Here is a 19,123-nt window from a genome sequence, read left to right on the forward strand (position 1 = left end):
CAAATGCCTGCAAATCAGAACACTGAATGTTTATATCAGGGAAATATTACTTACAATATACGGTGAGATGACAGATAATTGTGTTTCCCAAAATTTACTTTTATCATTCTCAGATATATACTGCCATGTTATATGACAAAAAATGTCAGTTCCCATCACACAGATTAGATAAACTGCACTAAAATCTGTTGTTTCGGCATTATATAGGCATTTTCGTTGGAGATAACTGAACAGTGGGAGTTGGAATATATGTTTTTATCTGTCAGACAGTGACCTAGAACTATGCAAAGGCAAAGCTTGATGCTAGATTATCCAAGCTACAAGCTCTAAACAAACACCAACAACAGAATACGCGTGCTGCGTGACTGTCTGCACTGCAGTGTACTATAAGATGGCGTTTGAATTAACTTCCCTGTGACATGCTTTTTTTTTTGTTTTCCTGATTGTCATGCCATCAGTAAAAAAAATATTCCTGTTCACTTCTAAAACAAGAGATACTTCAGAATAATGGGATCTGAAGAATAGGGATCTGGGGAGTAGGTGAATTAAAACAACAGAAAAGTTTTCCCTTCGCACTGGCAGTGAATGTGGTTTATATTCCTTTCCCCAGTCATCCTCGTGTAGCGCTGCCTGTGATAAGGACTCCTTGTAACTTCAATGAACACTGAGAGACTAAATGTCATGATAACCCAGAAAGTGATATAATGTCTTCTGACACATTTGCTTAACACAAATGTAAGGAAGCTGTACAAATTTTAAACCAAGTGCAATATATGCTTCCTTTTGCCATGCATATCTGCTTACCTACACTTCTGGATTTTGATTAACAAATTATGAAAATAATTATAGTTTGCCATCAATTTAAAATGTTAACCACATTCTTCAAAGGCCATGATAAAATGTGTACAGCTGCAGTGGAAGAGGAGATGGACACCATACTGCATATCTTGTGAAATACAGTGTTTAAAGTCATGCTTTTATTCATCAGTGATGTGAGAAGTCACCTCCCAAAGACCAGAGAGGCCAGACATATCCCACAGAAATGTCATGCTGAAAGACTAACTGTACTTTGTTTTCTTTCTAGCTTTTGAGAGCACTGTTCGTAGAAGTGAGAATGCTTTTGAGAATACTGTTTGTTTTCTCTTTTTTTTCTTTTCAGAAAAACTTTGGGTTTGGGTTTTTTGTGTTGTTTTTTTTTTTCAAAATTGTTATTTATGCAAAATTGCTGTTAAGGTAATTCCTAGCTTTACTATTACTTGCTTTTAAATTCTCTTTATAGCAACTGTGAGACTTTGGTGGCTTTATCCTTTGGTATTCACCATATCTTTGTTAGAACTCATCAATTACTGTGAAGAATGCTACTGCATTTTCGTTTCTTAATGCTTTCCAGCAGCTCTGGATACATGCAATGCAAGTTGAAATAAATGTATTAAAATTACAAAGCATGCTGCAACTGGTGGAAATCTCAGGGAAATCTCAGGCTAGGGATAGCTTTTCACAAATGTGAAAATTATAGGTTGAATAAGAAAAAGTGGTAAGTAACTTCTCGATTGGTGTGAGTGTTCTTATACAGGAATCAGACAGCCGTTAGCAAATTGAAGTGCTGCTTCTTTTAGGAAGGGAGATCTCAGCTCAAATTCTTTTTGTCTTATGGAGTCTGCACAATGGCCTATCATTAATTCATTCCAGAATGGCCAATTATGCAGGGGTGGTAGTGGCTTTAGGTAAATATCTTCATGGCATCAATAGTCCCAGGCTGTTTCTCCAAGCTCTTAACCCATCCCGTTCACTGTTGTGTTAAGTCATTCTGCTCAGCTGTCACTCTGAAAGTGGCGTAACCTCTTAACTCACCAAAAGCTACACATATGATTTATTGATTTGCAAGTGATGCTTAGGCATTTTGATCAGCAAAGCTTTCTGAAGGAAATCCAGTCCTTGTGACGATGTTTAGTCCCATGAGTGCTATTCAGTTCAGTGACGGTAGTTCGATGACAGCATGCTGTAAAAGACCACAGTGAAAATACAACCGTTACTCAGCAGAGCTTTTTTTTCCAGTAGCTATTCCAATCATTTCCTTCAAAGTCATCTTTAAAAAATAGCAATTACTGACTCTTTGTGCTTCTTCTCCCAACTCAAAACAGCCAATGCTGTTGTATTTCCCTTGGATTTTATGTAAATGAGGATAAATGTGCGTGCATGACATTTGTATAGGTTCAGAAGACTACCCAACAACTTATAGAAGATGTGATCGTGATGTTCTTTACCGGAAAGCAATGCTGCCCCCGCTTCTTCATCCCATCACTGTCTTCCCCGTGCAGTGAACCTCCTTTGCTGAATTTGTGGATGACTTCTGAACAAACAGCCCAAACAGATAAATTTGTATTAACATACTTCTGCAGTGCAGCTCAGATTCCTCCTACTTGAAGAGACAAATAAACCCGGCAGCTGTATTTGGCTTTCTTTTGCTGTTTGACGTTCACTCATTTAATTTCTCAGACTTTTTTCCTCTTTTCCTCGTTGTGTTTTACAAGCATTATGTGTATGTGTCCATGTTATCCCGTGTGGTTCAGATTACCATCATCACTATTTAATTAACTTCTTTGTATAATCCATAGGAGAAATTTTTTTAAAAAATAGGATTTAAACTTGCTTATTGGTTGTTGTTTGGTTTTGTTTTGGTTTTTCATTAATTCTGGGCATATGTGATTTAGAAAGAAACCCTAATGGTTGTGTTAAGGCAACCCTCCTTTTATAAATATAATTTCTGTAGGCATCTGATCTAGATGTTTTACATGTTAAGATGTGCGACTTGCAAGGAAGCAATGCCACGAACCTTTTTGTATCAGATATAGTACAGTGTACAGAGTGTTTTCCTGCCTTTTTAATAGTTAAATGAACGTTCTTTCCTGTCTTGTTCCTGCTACAAAACGGAAAATAGTCTTAACATTTAACTTTATGTGTTCCAATTGTCCAATTAGGGGTAACTGCAACAAAGCATACAAAGCCAGTTTATGATATTTCTGTAGCAACCTGGTCACCGGTAAAGGTCGTCACTGAAAACTAAACACAAATCTCAGAATTACAGAAATGAATTAGTTCTTTTGCATAATGATCCAAATCCAAGTCAAATATAAAAGCTCTAAACACAACCCTGGGAGAATTGTTTGAAGGTGAATTTACCAATTACTGGAAGGAACACCTATTTAATCGCTTTAATATTAAAATAGTAGAGGTTTATATTACAATATGTCCTACACAGGACATACTAGGAATAGATTTTTACATTTACATAGAATTTACACAGAATAAGGACAGACTACATGTTACTAAAAGTAAAAAATTCCTTGTTTTATTAGTGGACCATTTATCTCTATATAAGGTCTAATAGAACAAGTAGTTCACCTATGCAGTTGCTAAATGTCGCAGAGGTTTTAGTGTGTTTTGCAAGAGATGGGTGGGGAATCATATACTGTAGCTGCTTCACAATTTTTTCTCATCCTGTATGTTATAGTTTAAGCTATAGTCATTGGTACACCCTTTTTTTTGGTAGCTACATCTTTGGGTAGCCTTCAGAATTCATACTAATCCTGATAATGACTGGTGAATAGCATGAGATTTCAAGGAGGGCTGAATGGTTATCTGCTGCCGTAACTGAGTTTAGACAGACTTTTCTCCCTCGTGTATAAAGTCAAACAAATACAAGCAAATGGTTAAATAGATATCCAGCTTCAGGTTTCAGAAACATCCTGAATACAACAGGGAAAACAGAAATCTGGTTATTGTGTTTCTGAAGGATAAAATGCTCAAAGGGTATCAAGGAGACTATGATGGACTAAAATGCAGTTATGTTATCATAAATGGTTGACATGTTGTTAATAATAGGGGACTGCTTCTTAGCTTTATTTGTAAGCATTTTAGCTGTGAAATGTTAACTGAAGAGATGAAATCTCATTGTGAAGGCGTAATAAGTGCTACCAAGTCAGCAGATCTTGTTCAGTTGCTCCTGTTGTTTCCCCTATGGTTTGAGTTAAAACAGTTGATTTTAAAGGTGGGGCTATTCATAAAAGCTTTTGCAAGCTTTTTCTGCTCTCATCTCCAGTTTTCAATCAAATAGCGATATCATACAATGGTGACAGTTGTTTATTAATTAATTAATTTCCCAGTAGTCAATAAGGAAGATGCTGAACAGGAGCCACTATAATTGAATGTCTTGAAATCAGGAGGTCTGATGTATTCATACAAATTTTTTTTTTTTTAAACTGGCCAAAAGCCTTTTGGAGAGTTAATATTTTCTTCAATAAATGTTTGAATAACGCAGAAGTCCCAGAGGACATGAAGGAAACTGAAGGATGAGAAGAAAAGTAGCAGCGAACAGAGATGTTATAAAGAATAGCCCATAGGTCTGTCAAGCTGACTTTGACATGGGAAAGAATAATGAAAAAAAGAAATCAAGCAGGGCAGCTGATACTGATTATTGAAAACATGTAGGAAATAAATTGGATCATTTCTTAAAATATGTTCATACAATTGTTTGCTAGAGTTAGTAGTCGTGATGCATATGAGTTATGCCTCTGTAGGGTGTTTGTCTTTTGCATGGCATCTCAGTTACTAAATTATAAAGACAGAAAGTCAGCAGAGTAGTCATCATAAAATGGATGGAAAAGTGATTACAAGACAGGATTCAAAACTGGAAAACATCACTGGACAGGTTCCACAGGCAACATATAAATTCATTTACATGACATTATCAGCCTGTTAAGTGCTTAAAGTACATGGGGTGGGGAGTGATGCACCCTTATTGCTTTTTATTACACTCAATTATCCTGTTACTCTCGTAGCTACATTTACCTGTCACAGGTTCTTTTTAATTTTAGCAATGGTTTTAATTTAACACCCAGCGCAATAACGACAAGGTAAATGGAGATGTTTAAATCCCCCCTGCAAAACCAGAGGAGAGTCTGAGGCCTCGTTTTCTGTAACAAAGCTTTTATTAGCACTTGACAATGAGATTATGCAATGGCTCCGGCTCTCCCTGGAATAGCTGGCACTGGCATGTGAGAGCAGGAGACTGCCAAAAGCCTCTGCAGGCTTTGGCACCTTCGAAGTGCCTGTCAGTTTACTTTTGTTCCTAATCTGACAGTCCCTAAAAATAGCTCAGGTGGCTGCTTTTTACTAAGGAAGAAGTCATGTCCCTCTGGATATTTGTATTAGGAGGCAAGGGAACAATTAGTGAATTGGGGTGTATTTACTGACAAGTTTACAGTCTAAGAGTATGTAGGAGAGCTTTCATGTTTGTTACAGTTTCTTGAAAAATACTGAAGCATCACAAGGAAAGGAAGACTACACAGTGTCGAATCTGAAAATACTGAACATATTTTGCTTGTGAAATGACATTTATGACATGCATCTAAAAGGACTTAAGTTTAAGCACACAGTTGTTTCTGTCTTAATAGTAACAAGTGCACCTTTTCTTTACAGCCAGCAATCAGCTGAAGACCTTGCAAGAGTACCCGCTAATTCTACCAGCAATATCTTGAATAGGCTATTGCTCAGTTATGATCCCAGGATAAGGCCTAATTTCAAAGGTTTGTTAGATATTTCAGCCTTTTTTTTTAATCTTTGGAATTTTACTTTTGCTCTTTTCACACATAGAAAATTTATATAGAGATAATACTCACAACCTAGTTTTTTGTTTTGTTTTGTTTTGTTTTGTTTTTAAATGGAAATTTCCCTAGATAGTGCGAAACTGCAGAAGATATTTATCCTTTTGAGCTGACAGGTAATATGTTAGGATTTAATGATCATAATAGTATGTGATGCTTTATTATTATTATGATGATTGTTATTATCATTATTATTGTTTTTATTTTATAAAAGTTTTTTTTAAAAGCAGAATTAGATTTTATAGGACAAGTTTTTAAAATGTCTTTTTATCCCTACATTTCAGTTAGACTTTAGTAGAATCTCCCCTTTACAGTATTTTAAACACCAAAATTCACTATAGAGATCCTTTAAGATGACTTTGTAGAACTTGAGATCAGCAGCATCACGATTTGGAAACCCTTTAAAGATATGTTAGTAATACAGTTTACACACTTTGGGATTTCAAATGGGTAATGGATTTAAATGCATTCTCTGACTTTAAAACATCTCCCTGACAGTCAGATGTTGTAGGAATATTCCATGTAGGCAAATGTGATTTCCTTACATATGCAGAAAACGTTGGAATACATATTCTCTGCAAAACCTCTAACAACGCATACAGATGTATGTTTCACTTTCTAGGAATTAGATTACTTCCCTGCTGAAAAAAGACATAGGCAATTTTATTACGTTACAGACACTGCAGTTTACATAAGTCAGTTCTTTTTAAAACTTTTTTTTAATGATGTATACATTAAGAGAGATTTTAACATGCATATCAATAGGATGATAAATTTGAAAATCTATACTCTTTATCATATTTTTGAAGAGACCATTTTCAGATGTTTTTCAGATTCAACTAAATTTTATAAATGTATTTAACTCAGTTCTCAGCAAGTGCCCTGCTTTTTTCTTATTCTCTGTAGATTGTTATTTAAATGTTTTCAGCACTAAGCCTTTTCACAAAGAATAAGTGTCCAGCCTCCCTTCTACCTGTTCTTCAGCACGATAAATCAGCAAGCATATTGCAGATTTCTTTATATTTTTATAACCCTGCTGGCAGTCTGGTAAGAATCAAGATGGAAGGAAAAGGGAGGACATGCAATGTTAACTCGTAGGGAAGTGGAAGAAAAAGAACATTTTCTGACAAGTGGTTTGCCCATGTTAAAACGTTCCTCACACATGAGTGATTTTCTTGGATGGCACTTCCTATTCAAATCTGGAAGAGATAGTGCGCTCTTGGCTACTAGTGGTGTGCTGGGTGCTCTGTCACACGCGTCAGGTGCTAAACAAAGTATTATGCTTATTGCATAACCAAAAGCACCACGTTTAACTGGTCTGATAAAAAACCAAAAACAAACAAACAAACAAACCAAAAAAACAAACAAAAAACTTGTTCAACTGAAAAAAGTGAAATTTTATCTTGGTAATTTCCTGGGGAACCAAGAGAATGAGTCTGAATTTCTGCATTAAATGTACACTGGAGTATTGTATGCAGACAAGCAAACAATTAGGTGAGGCATATATTACTTTTGTTTGCTTACTTTGTCAAAATAGTCTTTATATGTTGTTACGTCTCTTATTGCTGAAAAGAAGAATTCCACTGAAATAATGAAAAAGGAAGAATTCCACTGAATTAAGTACTTGTAACAGTTTAAAGGAGACCAGAAACAAGCATCTTGTGTACACACTGACACTCTCAACATAGAGGTGCTAAATAAAACCAGAGGACCATAATTAGTTCTCACAAACATCAGTCCACTTCTCCCTGCTTCGTGATAACTCTCTGTTAACACCAGATTAAATGACTGCCAATCAGTTCCCGCAGGGTGACAGAGGGCAGATGTAGCAGCTGTCGCACCGTCCCTCTTCAACTACAGGAATCCTGGCTGTGGAAAAGAGGAAAAAATCCAGTCCGTCTTAATATCTTCACAGCTGCTGCTTCTAGAAATTTTTCTTGGCAAATTGGTAACCCCTGTAAAACAGAGCAGCTTTCTCTTGCACCAAGGCTGGGTAGCTGTGAAAGCTGCACGCAACAGTTTTTATCTGCCCGTAGTCATGCTTCACAATTACGTGCTTGACTTGCACAAAGAAGTATCCTCTTGCAACATAAGTAAATGTGTCATCATAAATCGTAAGCATGTAATTTGAAGTGTTCAGGGCCAGGCTGGATGGGGCTTTGAGCAGCCTGGTCTAGTGGGAGGTGTCCCTGCCCATGGCAGGGGGTTGAAACTAGAGGATCTTCAAGGTCCCTTCCAACCCGAACCATTCTATGATTGTATGATTCCGTGATAATTTGGGACGGTAGATCATCATTATGACCTTGACAGTTAGAAGTGTCCGCTGCTAGAAATGTGAATTGCCTCTATCCATTACACTGTGTGCAAAAGAAATACTGGATTGTGCATTCTGTGGTAACAGAACATCATGGAATTTGAAAATTATACAAATTTATGATCTGTGAAATGCTTTAAGCTTAGCACTCTAGGCTAAGGATTTTTTTTTCTGTTTTCTTATCACTAGGTTGAAAAGAGGTTTTGTGATTTCTGTTGGCTTTCAATGGAAATAGATTAAACCACAGCTTTTGAAAACTGTATATATTAACTTGAAAAGATAAAGTTGTTTGACCCTGTAAAAAAACATTTCACATTGTGATATTGGTGTAAAGGAACTTTAAATGAAAGATAACATACCTTTACTGGATTGTGCAGTTCACTAGAAATCTTTTTTTTTTTTTAAGGAATTCCAGTCGATGTTGCAGTCAACATCTTCATTAACAGCTTTGGGTCAATTCAAGAGACAACTATGGTAAGACTGGAATGAAATTCATACCGCGCACATGAAAATTTTCTTATTAAATTAAATTTCAGGCTGAGGATTATGAACTATAAAGTAGAAATAGTTGTTACGATTGTAGACACTGAGAACTGAGTTAATGGAGTTAGTGATAGACTGACTGTGCTTCATGTCATGAACCTATTAATCTGTTTCACTCTATATTTGTCCACACGTTGTCATAGAGTTTAAAATTTGATGTACGTGAAAAGAAATTCATCGTTTCTAAGATCCAGAAAGTACACTTATTTCCCTAAGTTTAGTTCAGAGGAATTAAGTAATTTTCCTCAGAGTTAATCTATAGGTTGGTTTGTGTATTACTGAAGAAAATACTAGAACTTTATATGAAAGAAAAACATACATGCATAAGGCTGAAGCATACAGGTTCTCTGTTTTATATAGTTCTGAGGAAAGGAGTAAATGGTGGATGAAGTGGAGGAATAGAAGGAGAAGGATTAAAGGAGTAGATCATCACTGACCCTACTCTTACTCCTATTTATTATTTACTGTGTGAGATAAACTGCAGAGTGAAGTTTCTAAAAATGTTTCCAAGTCAGTCAGAAAATTTCAACGTCAATAACAGCAACAAATAATCCTCATTAGAAATTTGGCTTTTTTGTTTCTGTAGGAATCAATTTCAAAATAAAAAGTAATTTCAGCAAAGCTGTTCCAAACATTTAGGGACTTGAAGATCTTTTTTGCAATGGCATTTCCGATGAATGCTGTCAAAAGTATTGAAAAAAAATTACATTTAATTGTTGAAGATGTTCTGACCTGATCAGGGTTTTCTTTTATGTAAAAAACAGAGGAGCACACCATGTCTTGCCAGGACCTGGGAAGCCACAGCCAAGGCATGCACTAGCGTGGGAGTTCTGAGGTGCTTCCTGAGAATCCCATTTAGGAATAACGTTGGTGATTCCATTTGGCATCCAAAGCACTGAGGCAGTTCCCAAAACCAGGCTGCTCTTTTTAAGCTGTGACTAAAGCAGCATTCCTACTCATAACAGCACAGAAGCAATAAACCATAACAAAGCTAATAAATAATAAAACACCTTTTGTTGTCGGTGGAAGTAAGTACCCACTTAAAATTCAGAACCAGCTCACACGATACCCTAATGACATTTCAGTAGGACCACAGAGCCACTCAAAGTTAAACATGTGATGGCTGAAGCAGCTTTTGAACAGCTTGGCCAGAAATTTATGTTTCTTTAACTGGGAGTGAATGAAGATTTAGATTTGATTGCAAATTATAGTAAGTCAACTAACAGCCTTAGTGGGAAGTGATATTAAAACAAAGAATGTAAGTATGCAAAGATACCTCAAGATTTATTTCCTGAAAACATAAAGGGGACTGAAGTTTAAAGAGCGGCAGGGAGGAAGAACAGGGAAGTAGGAGTGAGATAAGTGTCTAAGATGGCAGGTATATTAGGCCAGATGGCCCTTTCAAGTTTCTGAAATTTATTGCATGTTTTAAAAAGTGACTTTTACAGAGGCTTTTTTACAATTTACCCAGATCCAAATAGTAACAAAGCATGAATGTAAGGGGTGTGCTACACCCACCACCCCCCCAAGTTATGTATGCTCTCTACAGCAATGCATGTATGACTGTCTGTGAATTCCTGATATGGACACTCACAAATTTACTAAGATGTTCTGTAAAGTAATTCATGCTCTCCTCCATATTTCAGAACTTCAGACACCATCCTTACTTTAATTTATGCTTTTATTTAGATTTCCACCTCCAGCTGATTACCATGATAGCTAAGCACGTTTATGTGAAGTTTGGGTTACTTCTTGGTTGCCTTAATGTGTCACAGGAAGCACGGAGGAAAGAAACGCTCAATCTGTTCTTCCATATATCACTTGGGAAACTCTTCCTGCTGCAGCGGGTGTTGGGTCCTGTGGACATTCAGGAACCACTGCTTTCATGGGGATAGCCTGGTATTTGTCTTCAGATAGTCTGGGTATTGCACTAGACAGCAGAAGCAAGTCTCTTAGACTAGGAAAAAAATTGTACCTCCAGAATCACAGGAAAAGTGTTTCCTGGAGCCGAGGGGACCAGAGGGGCCTTTTGCATCCAGAAAGGAGAGACATTTGCAGGCAGTAACAGAACTGCTGAAGAAGATCCCTCAGTGTTGGAGAAGAGAGTGGCTGTCTGCATCTCTACTGTCTCAGGTTCTGGTGTAAATCATGAGGAATATTGATTTCTTGACTATCTCTAGTGTTACCAGAAGTACTAAACTGGTTGGAGTGATACCATTGCTGATACCCAAATCTATGAAACAATATATTTCTAAGTGTTTCAGTGGATGAAGTATCATGATGATTCTTGGCACTGTAGCCACTTCTGGCTGTAATAGCTGAATTCGTAGGTTTTCACAAAATCTGTTGGGGGGTAAAGCATCCTGTCTTAGCAATGCTAAATGGACGATTCCTTCTTTTGGGTGATGGAGGGCTGGAGAAAAATAACCATGAGTGCCAGGTGTCTGGAAGTGAGGTGGTGGTAAGAAGGCTTGACAAACAAATGAGTAGAGTCCCATAGAGAGAATAGGTGATTTGGTATGCTGATCTCCTTTAATTCAGAAGAATGTTAAAAGAGATGCAGAAGGAAATATCTTGAACAAGATGTCCTGTATCCCCCTCTTAGACCCTTCTCTGAAATAGCCAGCTCTGGGCTTAATGTCTGGGACTTCTAACTAGTCAACAGGCTCCCACAGTGTCCCTCACCTTGACATCATGTGGCTGGTTCTGATGGTTCCTCATATATTTCAAGAATCCCACAAAATTATTTTCAAGTAATTTTTGCTTGTTGTGCTTCTGGTCCCATGACAATTGCATTCTTAGCTATGCAGTTGCCTTGTCCTCAAAAGAAAAGAGTAGAGATTACCTCCCACTGAGGTAGAGTTTACGTAGTTTTAAGAGAGAAGAGAATTTCTTTATAGAATAGCATCAACAGGTTTGAAGTAATACTGGTTTGAACAAGATAGGACCTATGGTGTGGATCCTATGCCCAGAAGCCTGTATTGCTTTAACCAAGCCCTTGTGAAGAAACTGAAGGGCAAATGTTTGCTCTGTGTCTAGAAAGGGTAGTGGTCATCTTGTTTTGTTGAGTACTCAAGAGGTTTGCGGCGTTTTCACACAAGTATCAAAAAAGTTACCCGGAAAAACTAAACAAAAAATTAGTTAACTACAGAGTGAATTAGAATTTGTACAGCTAAAACAGCTAAGAGCTTATACCAGAGCTGCTTCCTTCTAGTAAGCTCCCTTCATCTTGAATCCTGTCACTTGTTTCCTTCTAGCTCATAAGACTACTTGTCTAGGATCCCCATGCTAACTCTGCTTCTGATTTTGCAGATGTGTTTTTAGACTGCAGATTTGTGGGATAATATGTGATTATGTCACATTTAGAAAATGTTATAGACTGGATGACCAGTCAAGGATTCCTAGGGACAGGTCCTTTCTGGTATAAATGCCCATAAGGCTATAATACTTTAGCTGTGCTGATGATCTGACCCTCTGTCTACAGAATCTATATTCAAGGTTTTTACTTGCAGTGTAACCTTTCTTCACTGACTCCAATGGCAAAACACCACTTCCTCTTTCTCCTTTACTTTAAAACCTTGCAGAAAGGTCTTTTTAATATTTCTGTATATGAAGGAAAATTCAGTTTCCTTATTTTAATAATAAAAATGCCATTTTCTACTTTTTTAAAAAACAGTGCTATTACGCTGCTTTTCTTCGTATGAGTGCAGTTCATGTAGAAAAAGCTTTTCATGATCTTCTATGTGCTGCAGTTTGCAGAGAAAGATGTATTGGTTATGCCTGGTTTCTGGCCTGAGGAGGTTTTCTGGCCACATGCCCACTGTTCAGTAGGTTGCATTTGAAATATTTCCTAGAATGCCTCCCCTTTCAACCTTTCTGAAAACAAGTTGCCTTCTGTTGGAGTTTCATGGGAAAACAAAGCCCTGTAGAATACTTCCGTGATTCTTTTTACCTACCAGGTCCTCTTAGCTCTAAGGATGATGAATCTCTCTTCCACCCGACTCTCCTCCCTCTAGTTTCAGGCTTTTTAATTGCTGTTTGACTCGCCGTTATTATAAAATGCTGATCATTCTGCAATATTCAACGAATGCTTGTAAAATGTGTAGGAGGAAGACCACGTACTTCACACAGACCACTTCTTCAGCCCCTGCTGAGCCTAATCGTAGTGCACATACTGAATCTTAAAATTCATTGCCCGGATTTGAGAGAACTGATTTCAGACTTCTTTCAGAATAGATTTATACCAGATCATAGTGTATACCGCTGCCAGATGTTCATGTTCTTCTAGAAAGAAGCCCTTCTGCACATCATTGTCTGTCTAGCCAGTTTTGTAGTTTGACATTTCTTTGCTTCCTTCTACGTTTTCTATATTGCCTCAAGTGTGTTGGTGGCCTTCTTCTCCAAGTACACCCTGTCACAGGTTTCTAGTCATTTAGGTAGGTCTGAACTTAACATTGACTTAAATGGGAACAAAATCAAGTCTTAAAATGTCACAACATCTGGTTGTTTGGTATATTTAAGTTCATTTGTCATAGAGCAAGGAAGGAAATAAAATAGCTTCCACCTGATCTTACTTCCAATTCTTATTTTGCCAGTGCATTCTGCTTTTCAGTGACGTAAACATCTCCTTCTTCTGAATGGGTAAGCTGAAGGCAAGTGTTGGACACTGCTTATCATTTGCCTATGGCTTTGAGAAGGCATTTTCTTTTGTTAAAATTAGGGTAATGCACTTGTTTATGGGGAAATTAATTTTGGTGTAATGAACAGTGTAATGCTTGTGAGCATGAATGGTATGCAGTATTTATCTCATTTGGTTTAAAGTAATTGTTTTCACTGAGACAAGGAGTGCATATGGAATGGGAACTTCAGCAAGAAGCAAATAAAGTAACTTTTCAATTATATACATATAATTGAAAAGATGCTTTCTGAGATAATAACCTGATTTCCCTTCTGTTCTGAAGCTACTCTATGTGAGCCTTCCAGTACAAAGTCACTTCATATTAACTAGTATTTTATACTCCTTCTTTACTGTGACAAGATAACATAGGTCTTTGTATAAAGAAGAGTCAGACTACATACATTTTTTCAAAAACAGACTGCCAACAACTAAGATATCTCTCAGAACTATGCATATTAATAAATATTGCCTCAGTTCTTTCTACTTAGTTTTGATGTTTTGCTTTTCCTTACAATGCAGTAAGGAAAAAAATTGCGCAGTATAGTGTAATAAATAAATACCTGCGCTGATTTGACTGGTGGACTGGACATGGGAAAGTGGGCACTGTATTACAATTAACAGGGTAAATTATTCTGCATGAGGTCTTAGCCAAGTGAACTGCTTCCAGCTGGAGTTAGCATGACTGTCTCAACGTGGCACTTGCTTTGGACTGTAAATGTATACCTTATAGTAAGTACAACAGAAAAGAACTCCCATTGCATCAGCAGAAAAATGTGTAAGAGGGCATTAACATGTAAAATAAACAATTTTATAAAATTAGTTCGTTATGCGGAATACAGTGACAAACCAAAAATATGTTGAGAACCTTCACTCACAGATTTCTAGCATTGTTTTCGCTGCTTTAAAAGGCACAGACCTTATCTCAGGATGCTTTGTATCTAATAGATAATTATGAAAAAACAAAACACACAATAGAAGATGACTAGGAAGACTGGAGGTAAATTTTAGAATTTTCTTGTTGGTTGTGTTTTTTTTTTACTTTATTTCAACAATACCTTTATATTATTTTTCTGTATGTGATCTGCCTAGTTTACATACACATAAAAAAGAAACACTGGCTTAAATGTAAATGTAAAAAGCAAAAAGACTTAGCAGTAAGACTGAAAAATCATAACTGACATACTGGGTCAGATTTTTCCTTTGGATGCACACAGCTTTCACTAAGGACAGAACGCGTACGGGTATCGTTTTGCCCTGAGACACATGCTACTCCAATTCCCAAAGGCAAAATTAGGTTCTCATTGAGCATGGCTCTACTACCCTCCATCCTTGAGCAAGCGTCCTGCTGAATCCAGAAGGAAGTTTCCTCTGTGTAAAACCTTGATTTTGTCTCTTCGAGACCTGTTCCGTTTCTGCCTTCATACATGCTACCGCAGTACTTGTGTTGCAAGCTGGAATCCGTTTTCCTCAGTTACCAAAATAGTCCCAAATCACTGTTACAAAGTCTGAGGCTGTATTCTGGGTGTGTAATGCAAAATCTATTATCTACCTGGTCTGTTTTCTGCTTTTATAGTGTGATATTTTGCCATCAGTGTGCCACTTAAGCAAATGGAGAATAAGCTGGAATTTACACTCACAGGATATCCTGATAGAAGTGATATCGTGCCTGTTGCCTGCAGCAATTTAGTGTAGCCAAGCTATGGCATCCCTCTGTCCTGCCGCATGCTTTTCTCTGTGCCTAGGTAACAGGGGGCTACTATTGAGGGAATGCAAAAAAAGAATCTGGGGGGACAATTTGGGCCTTTTTTTAAAGAAAGTTACTATATTCAAAACATGAGTGAGACATAATCTACCTGTTTGTAGTAAAGTCTACTAAACTTAACGCTTATTAATGTTATTTGAATAGTGATTACTATCTTTGTGACAGAAAAATCAGGGCATAAATTAGTTTTCTCTTCAGAGTCTGGTAGAATGGTTTTCTTTCTCCGTGTGTTTTTGGCTAGATTTTGGCTAGTCTAATTTATGTATTCTTCCCATCAGGATTATAGAGTCAACATCTTTCTAAGACAGAAGTGGAATGACCCCAGACTCAAACTGCCCAATGATTGGAGAGGTTCAGATACGCTGACAGTGGACCCAACTATGTTTAAATGTCTTTGGAAGCCGGACTTATTCTTTGCAAATGAAAAAAATGCTAACTTCCATGATGTCACACAAGAAAATATCCTTCTTTTTATATTTCGTGATGGAGATGTCCTAGTCAGCATGAGGTATTTTGTTGATACATTTCTACTCTTTTTTTTTAAATGACTTGATATGAAATATATATGCTGTGTTAGACTTAGTAACGTAGTACAGTTTATGACTAATATTTAAATTTATATGACAGTTTGTAAACAATACTATAATAAATTAAATTGTAGAGAAATCAAATGAAGGTGTTTTAAAGCATGTCAGTCGATAGAGCAGCAGGTACTAGAAGTTTGAAGCGTATGTACATTTATATCTCATGTTAAGCTAACGCATTAAGTAAACTAGTATTTATGGAAACAAATTTTAAAACCTTTTGATAATTGCTTAGATTCCTGGAAGCATAATGAAATGGATAAGATATCTGAAGTAAAGCTTTCAGTAAAACAATGTAATTTGCACAGCACTTAAATTTCTACATCAACTAAAGAAAATGATTATTGCTTACTAATGATATAAGGAAATGCAGAAATTACAAAATTTGTGAATATAAATGTTTTGTAAAAATACTGCGACATAATCCCTGCTTAAGTTCCGTGCCTTACTGGACATAGATTTTTTCAGAAGACACAAAAATATTGCTTAATATCATTGCAATCAACACATACTTTTTTGTGGTTTGACTTTGTTTATCAAAGCTATACACCGTGCCATAAAAATAATCATCCACTGAAAATAGCAAATTGGTTGATTAAAAAGGATCTCAAAGTGAATTACACATCTGGAGAGTTTATAGACACAATGATTTGTAGATTTTCTTCTGATGTGAACTGAAACATATTACCCTGATAGAGGAAAGAAATGATTACCCTAATATACTGTAACTTTACCATTAAGAGGAAACCATTTCTGAAATTATGATCACATGAGCTATCTCTTCCTGGAGTAGAATTGGCTGGATAAAAGACAGAGGATGGGAGGGACTGGGTTCTTTTTTTGCCCATTCCAAATCAGGATGAGAAAACTCAGTCTCAAGACATTTGCTGACAGTGATCAGAAAAGAAAATATATTGGGCAATCAAAGCATTTCATTTGTCTCACTCTGAAGGTCCTGGTTCTGTTTTCCATTGTTTCTGCAGCAGGTTTCGAAGTCTATAGAAATTAATATTTCAAAATAGAAAATCAATTTCAGCTATAAAAGAAACTTCCTATTTGAAATAACAAGTGTTAAATGAAACATTGAAACTTTTTTCAATTATTTTTCCAGGTTGCAGCTGTTCATAAATGAGCTTATTTCAGTCAATAGGTTAGGTTAATGAATAATGAATATTGAGTGAACACTCATAAAAATGTTTCTGATGGAAAAATTCTTCTCTAAAATCTTCCAAATAGCCCAATTCAATAAAGTTTGAAATTAAAGTTGTCCTCTAAAAATATTCTGTTGACTTTAATAAGACACCATGCTCATAAATGATACATATGCAGCTAAGATTAATTTTTTGAGGCACTGTGGTTTGATTACATGCTACTAACATTTTCATTTTTTAAAATATATAATTACTGTCTTGTATTTTTAGTTTACAGAGATATTATCACATATAAATGAGTGAATCTCCAGTTATCAAAATACTTGAATGACAAAATGCATGTGAGAGAAAGCTCTTGCCTGCATAAATAGTTAAGAATTAGGAAACCGAATGTAGGAATAATCAGCCAGTGCTCACATAAGGGGAAGTACGCAGCAGAGACCCACAGAAAAATATCTTCTGAGTCCTGTGCTGTTCAGCACAAATCATCTGGAAAACTGACTTGGCGGATGCTTTTGATGATGCCAAAATATTCAGAACAGTAAAGAGACAGCAGTGAGAATTACAAATTAATTTAGTGACTAGGCAACAAAGTGTGAGATGAAATTCAATGTAAATAACTGAAAATTATGCATGTGGGAAAAAATTATTTTAACTTCACATAAAAACTGATTGGTTTTGAGGTGGCTATTAACAGCTAGGAAAACGACCTTTGGGGGTAATAAGGGCTAGTTCTCGAAAATGTTAGCTAACAGCTCAGTACTGGTTGAGAAAGTGAATTGAATTCTAGGAAGTGTTAGAGATCAAAGAGAACATTATGCCACCATATAAATTCATGCTATACTTGCATCTGAAATGCAAGGTGCAGTTCTGGTCTTCTCACTGCAAGAAGGGAGGCAAGGATGGTCAACTGTACAGAACAGCATCCTTCATAAAGAACAGCTAAGCAAGGCAGAACTTTTCACACTGAAAAAAACCCACAAGATAATTGAGGTGGTGGCATAGAGGTCTCTAAATCATGAATGACACAGCGACAATGGATGGGCATTGATTTTTCACCTTCTTTTCCTGTAAAAGGACTATGAGACAAGATCAAGATAGATAAAAAGAGATGATTAGAGTGTGCAGCTTAGCAATGGCATTTTGTGCTGCAGGATGCTGTGCATGATTAGAGTTTACATGGATTCCAGAAAGCAACTGGAAGCAAAGCAGCTTCTTGAAGGTAAAAAAATCTGTCGAGGTCCCTTAAATGCTGAAGCATCCCTTCTGGTTTAGGAGGTCCTTGAGGTGCAGCTTTTGGGACACTGATGGGTATCTGCCGAAATATCGTTTCCTGATTGTTGTAGCCTCATATTCTTGTTAAGGAATCTGCCATTGGCCACTGCTGGAAGACAGAACGCTGTTCTGTGTGGACCTTTGATTTGGTTATTCTTATGACTTAGATGCATTTTTTCATGTAGTAGTAGGTCTCTAATTTGTGAACTACTGTATGTTTAAAACTCTCTATAAAATTTATTCTTGGACTAGTAGAGATGGCTCAGTTTCAAACTGTTACTTACTATAACTTTAATTGAGTTTTTCTGATTTTTTAGAAGCTGAAAATCAAATACCTGTGATTTTTTTTTTCTTATTGCTGTCTACTGTTTACATGGCAGCTCACATTGGTTTTAAATTCCATTTCTGTATTTGCAGATTGTCTATTACTCTGTCGTGCCCTTTGGACTTGACCTTGTTTCCTATGGATACACAGCGCTGCAAGATGCAATTGGAAAGCTGTATGTAAAACAGTCTGGGCATAAAAACAGTTGCCTTCTAGGCATGCCTGAGAATCAACCAAAAAATGATCAGTTCTGTATTGTTCATGTCAACATTTTTAATGAATCTTGAAAGGAATATTCACTGGTTTCTACCAACGTACATTTCCCTATCAAAAATGTATCTTATGGTTATGGCACCATGCACTCTGTTTATAGCTTTTGATATCTAACAAAATGACAACTGAGGAGTTTTATAAAAGCATTTGCAATGAACTTACTAAAATGGAAACACATATTAATTGGAAGGAAAGAATCCACGATTTCCCCAGGTAGTTTTAACTTTGACAACCTGTGCTGCCTTGTAGGTTGTTGGGGTCCAGTTTATCCCCTTGCATTGATGAGGCATGGTATTGTTTGAAACTCTTTTGATACAGTTCCAAAGGGAAAGTATTTGATGCCAATACATTGAGAGCGTTTAGTATGAAACCTTTTGAAAGTAGTTTCCAGATGTGCTGTGGATGTAGTCAGGCATCTGTCCCTTACCAATCCTTCCCTGGTGTGTAGGTGATTTGATCTTATGAAGGGACAGACAGGTCTCATCTCTGAAGGTCTTCATGCCATGCTGGAAGTTGCAGACAAAATGTTTCTGAAACCCACCTTCTTCCCTGCTC

General features: G+C 36.7%; 1 protein-coding gene across 3 annotated transcripts in view; it reads left to right on the forward strand.

Moving 5' to 3' along the window:
• GLRB (glycine receptor beta) overlaps window positions 1–19,123 on the forward strand; it is a 52,797-nt gene that overhangs the window by 7,235 nt on the left and 26,439 nt on the right. For all 3 annotated transcript variants that reach the window (XM_063336412.1, XM_063336414.1, XM_063336413.1), the window contains exons 3-6: window positions 5,479–5,585; window positions 8,384–8,451; window positions 15,239–15,468; window positions 18,388–18,470. In XM_063336412.1, coding sequence (XP_063192482.1) covers window positions 5,479–5,585; window positions 8,384–8,451; window positions 15,239–15,468; window positions 18,388–18,470 — 488 coding nt within the window. The remainder of the gene's footprint in view (window positions 1–5,478; window positions 5,586–8,383; window positions 8,452–15,238; window positions 15,469–18,387; window positions 18,471–19,123) is intronic.

The sequence above is a fragment of the Chroicocephalus ridibundus genome, chromosome 5, assembly GCF_963924245.1.
Source record: "Chroicocephalus ridibundus chromosome 5, bChrRid1.1, whole genome shotgun sequence".
NCBI classification, from domain to species: domain Eukaryota; kingdom Metazoa; phylum Chordata; class Aves; order Charadriiformes; family Laridae; genus Chroicocephalus; species Chroicocephalus ridibundus.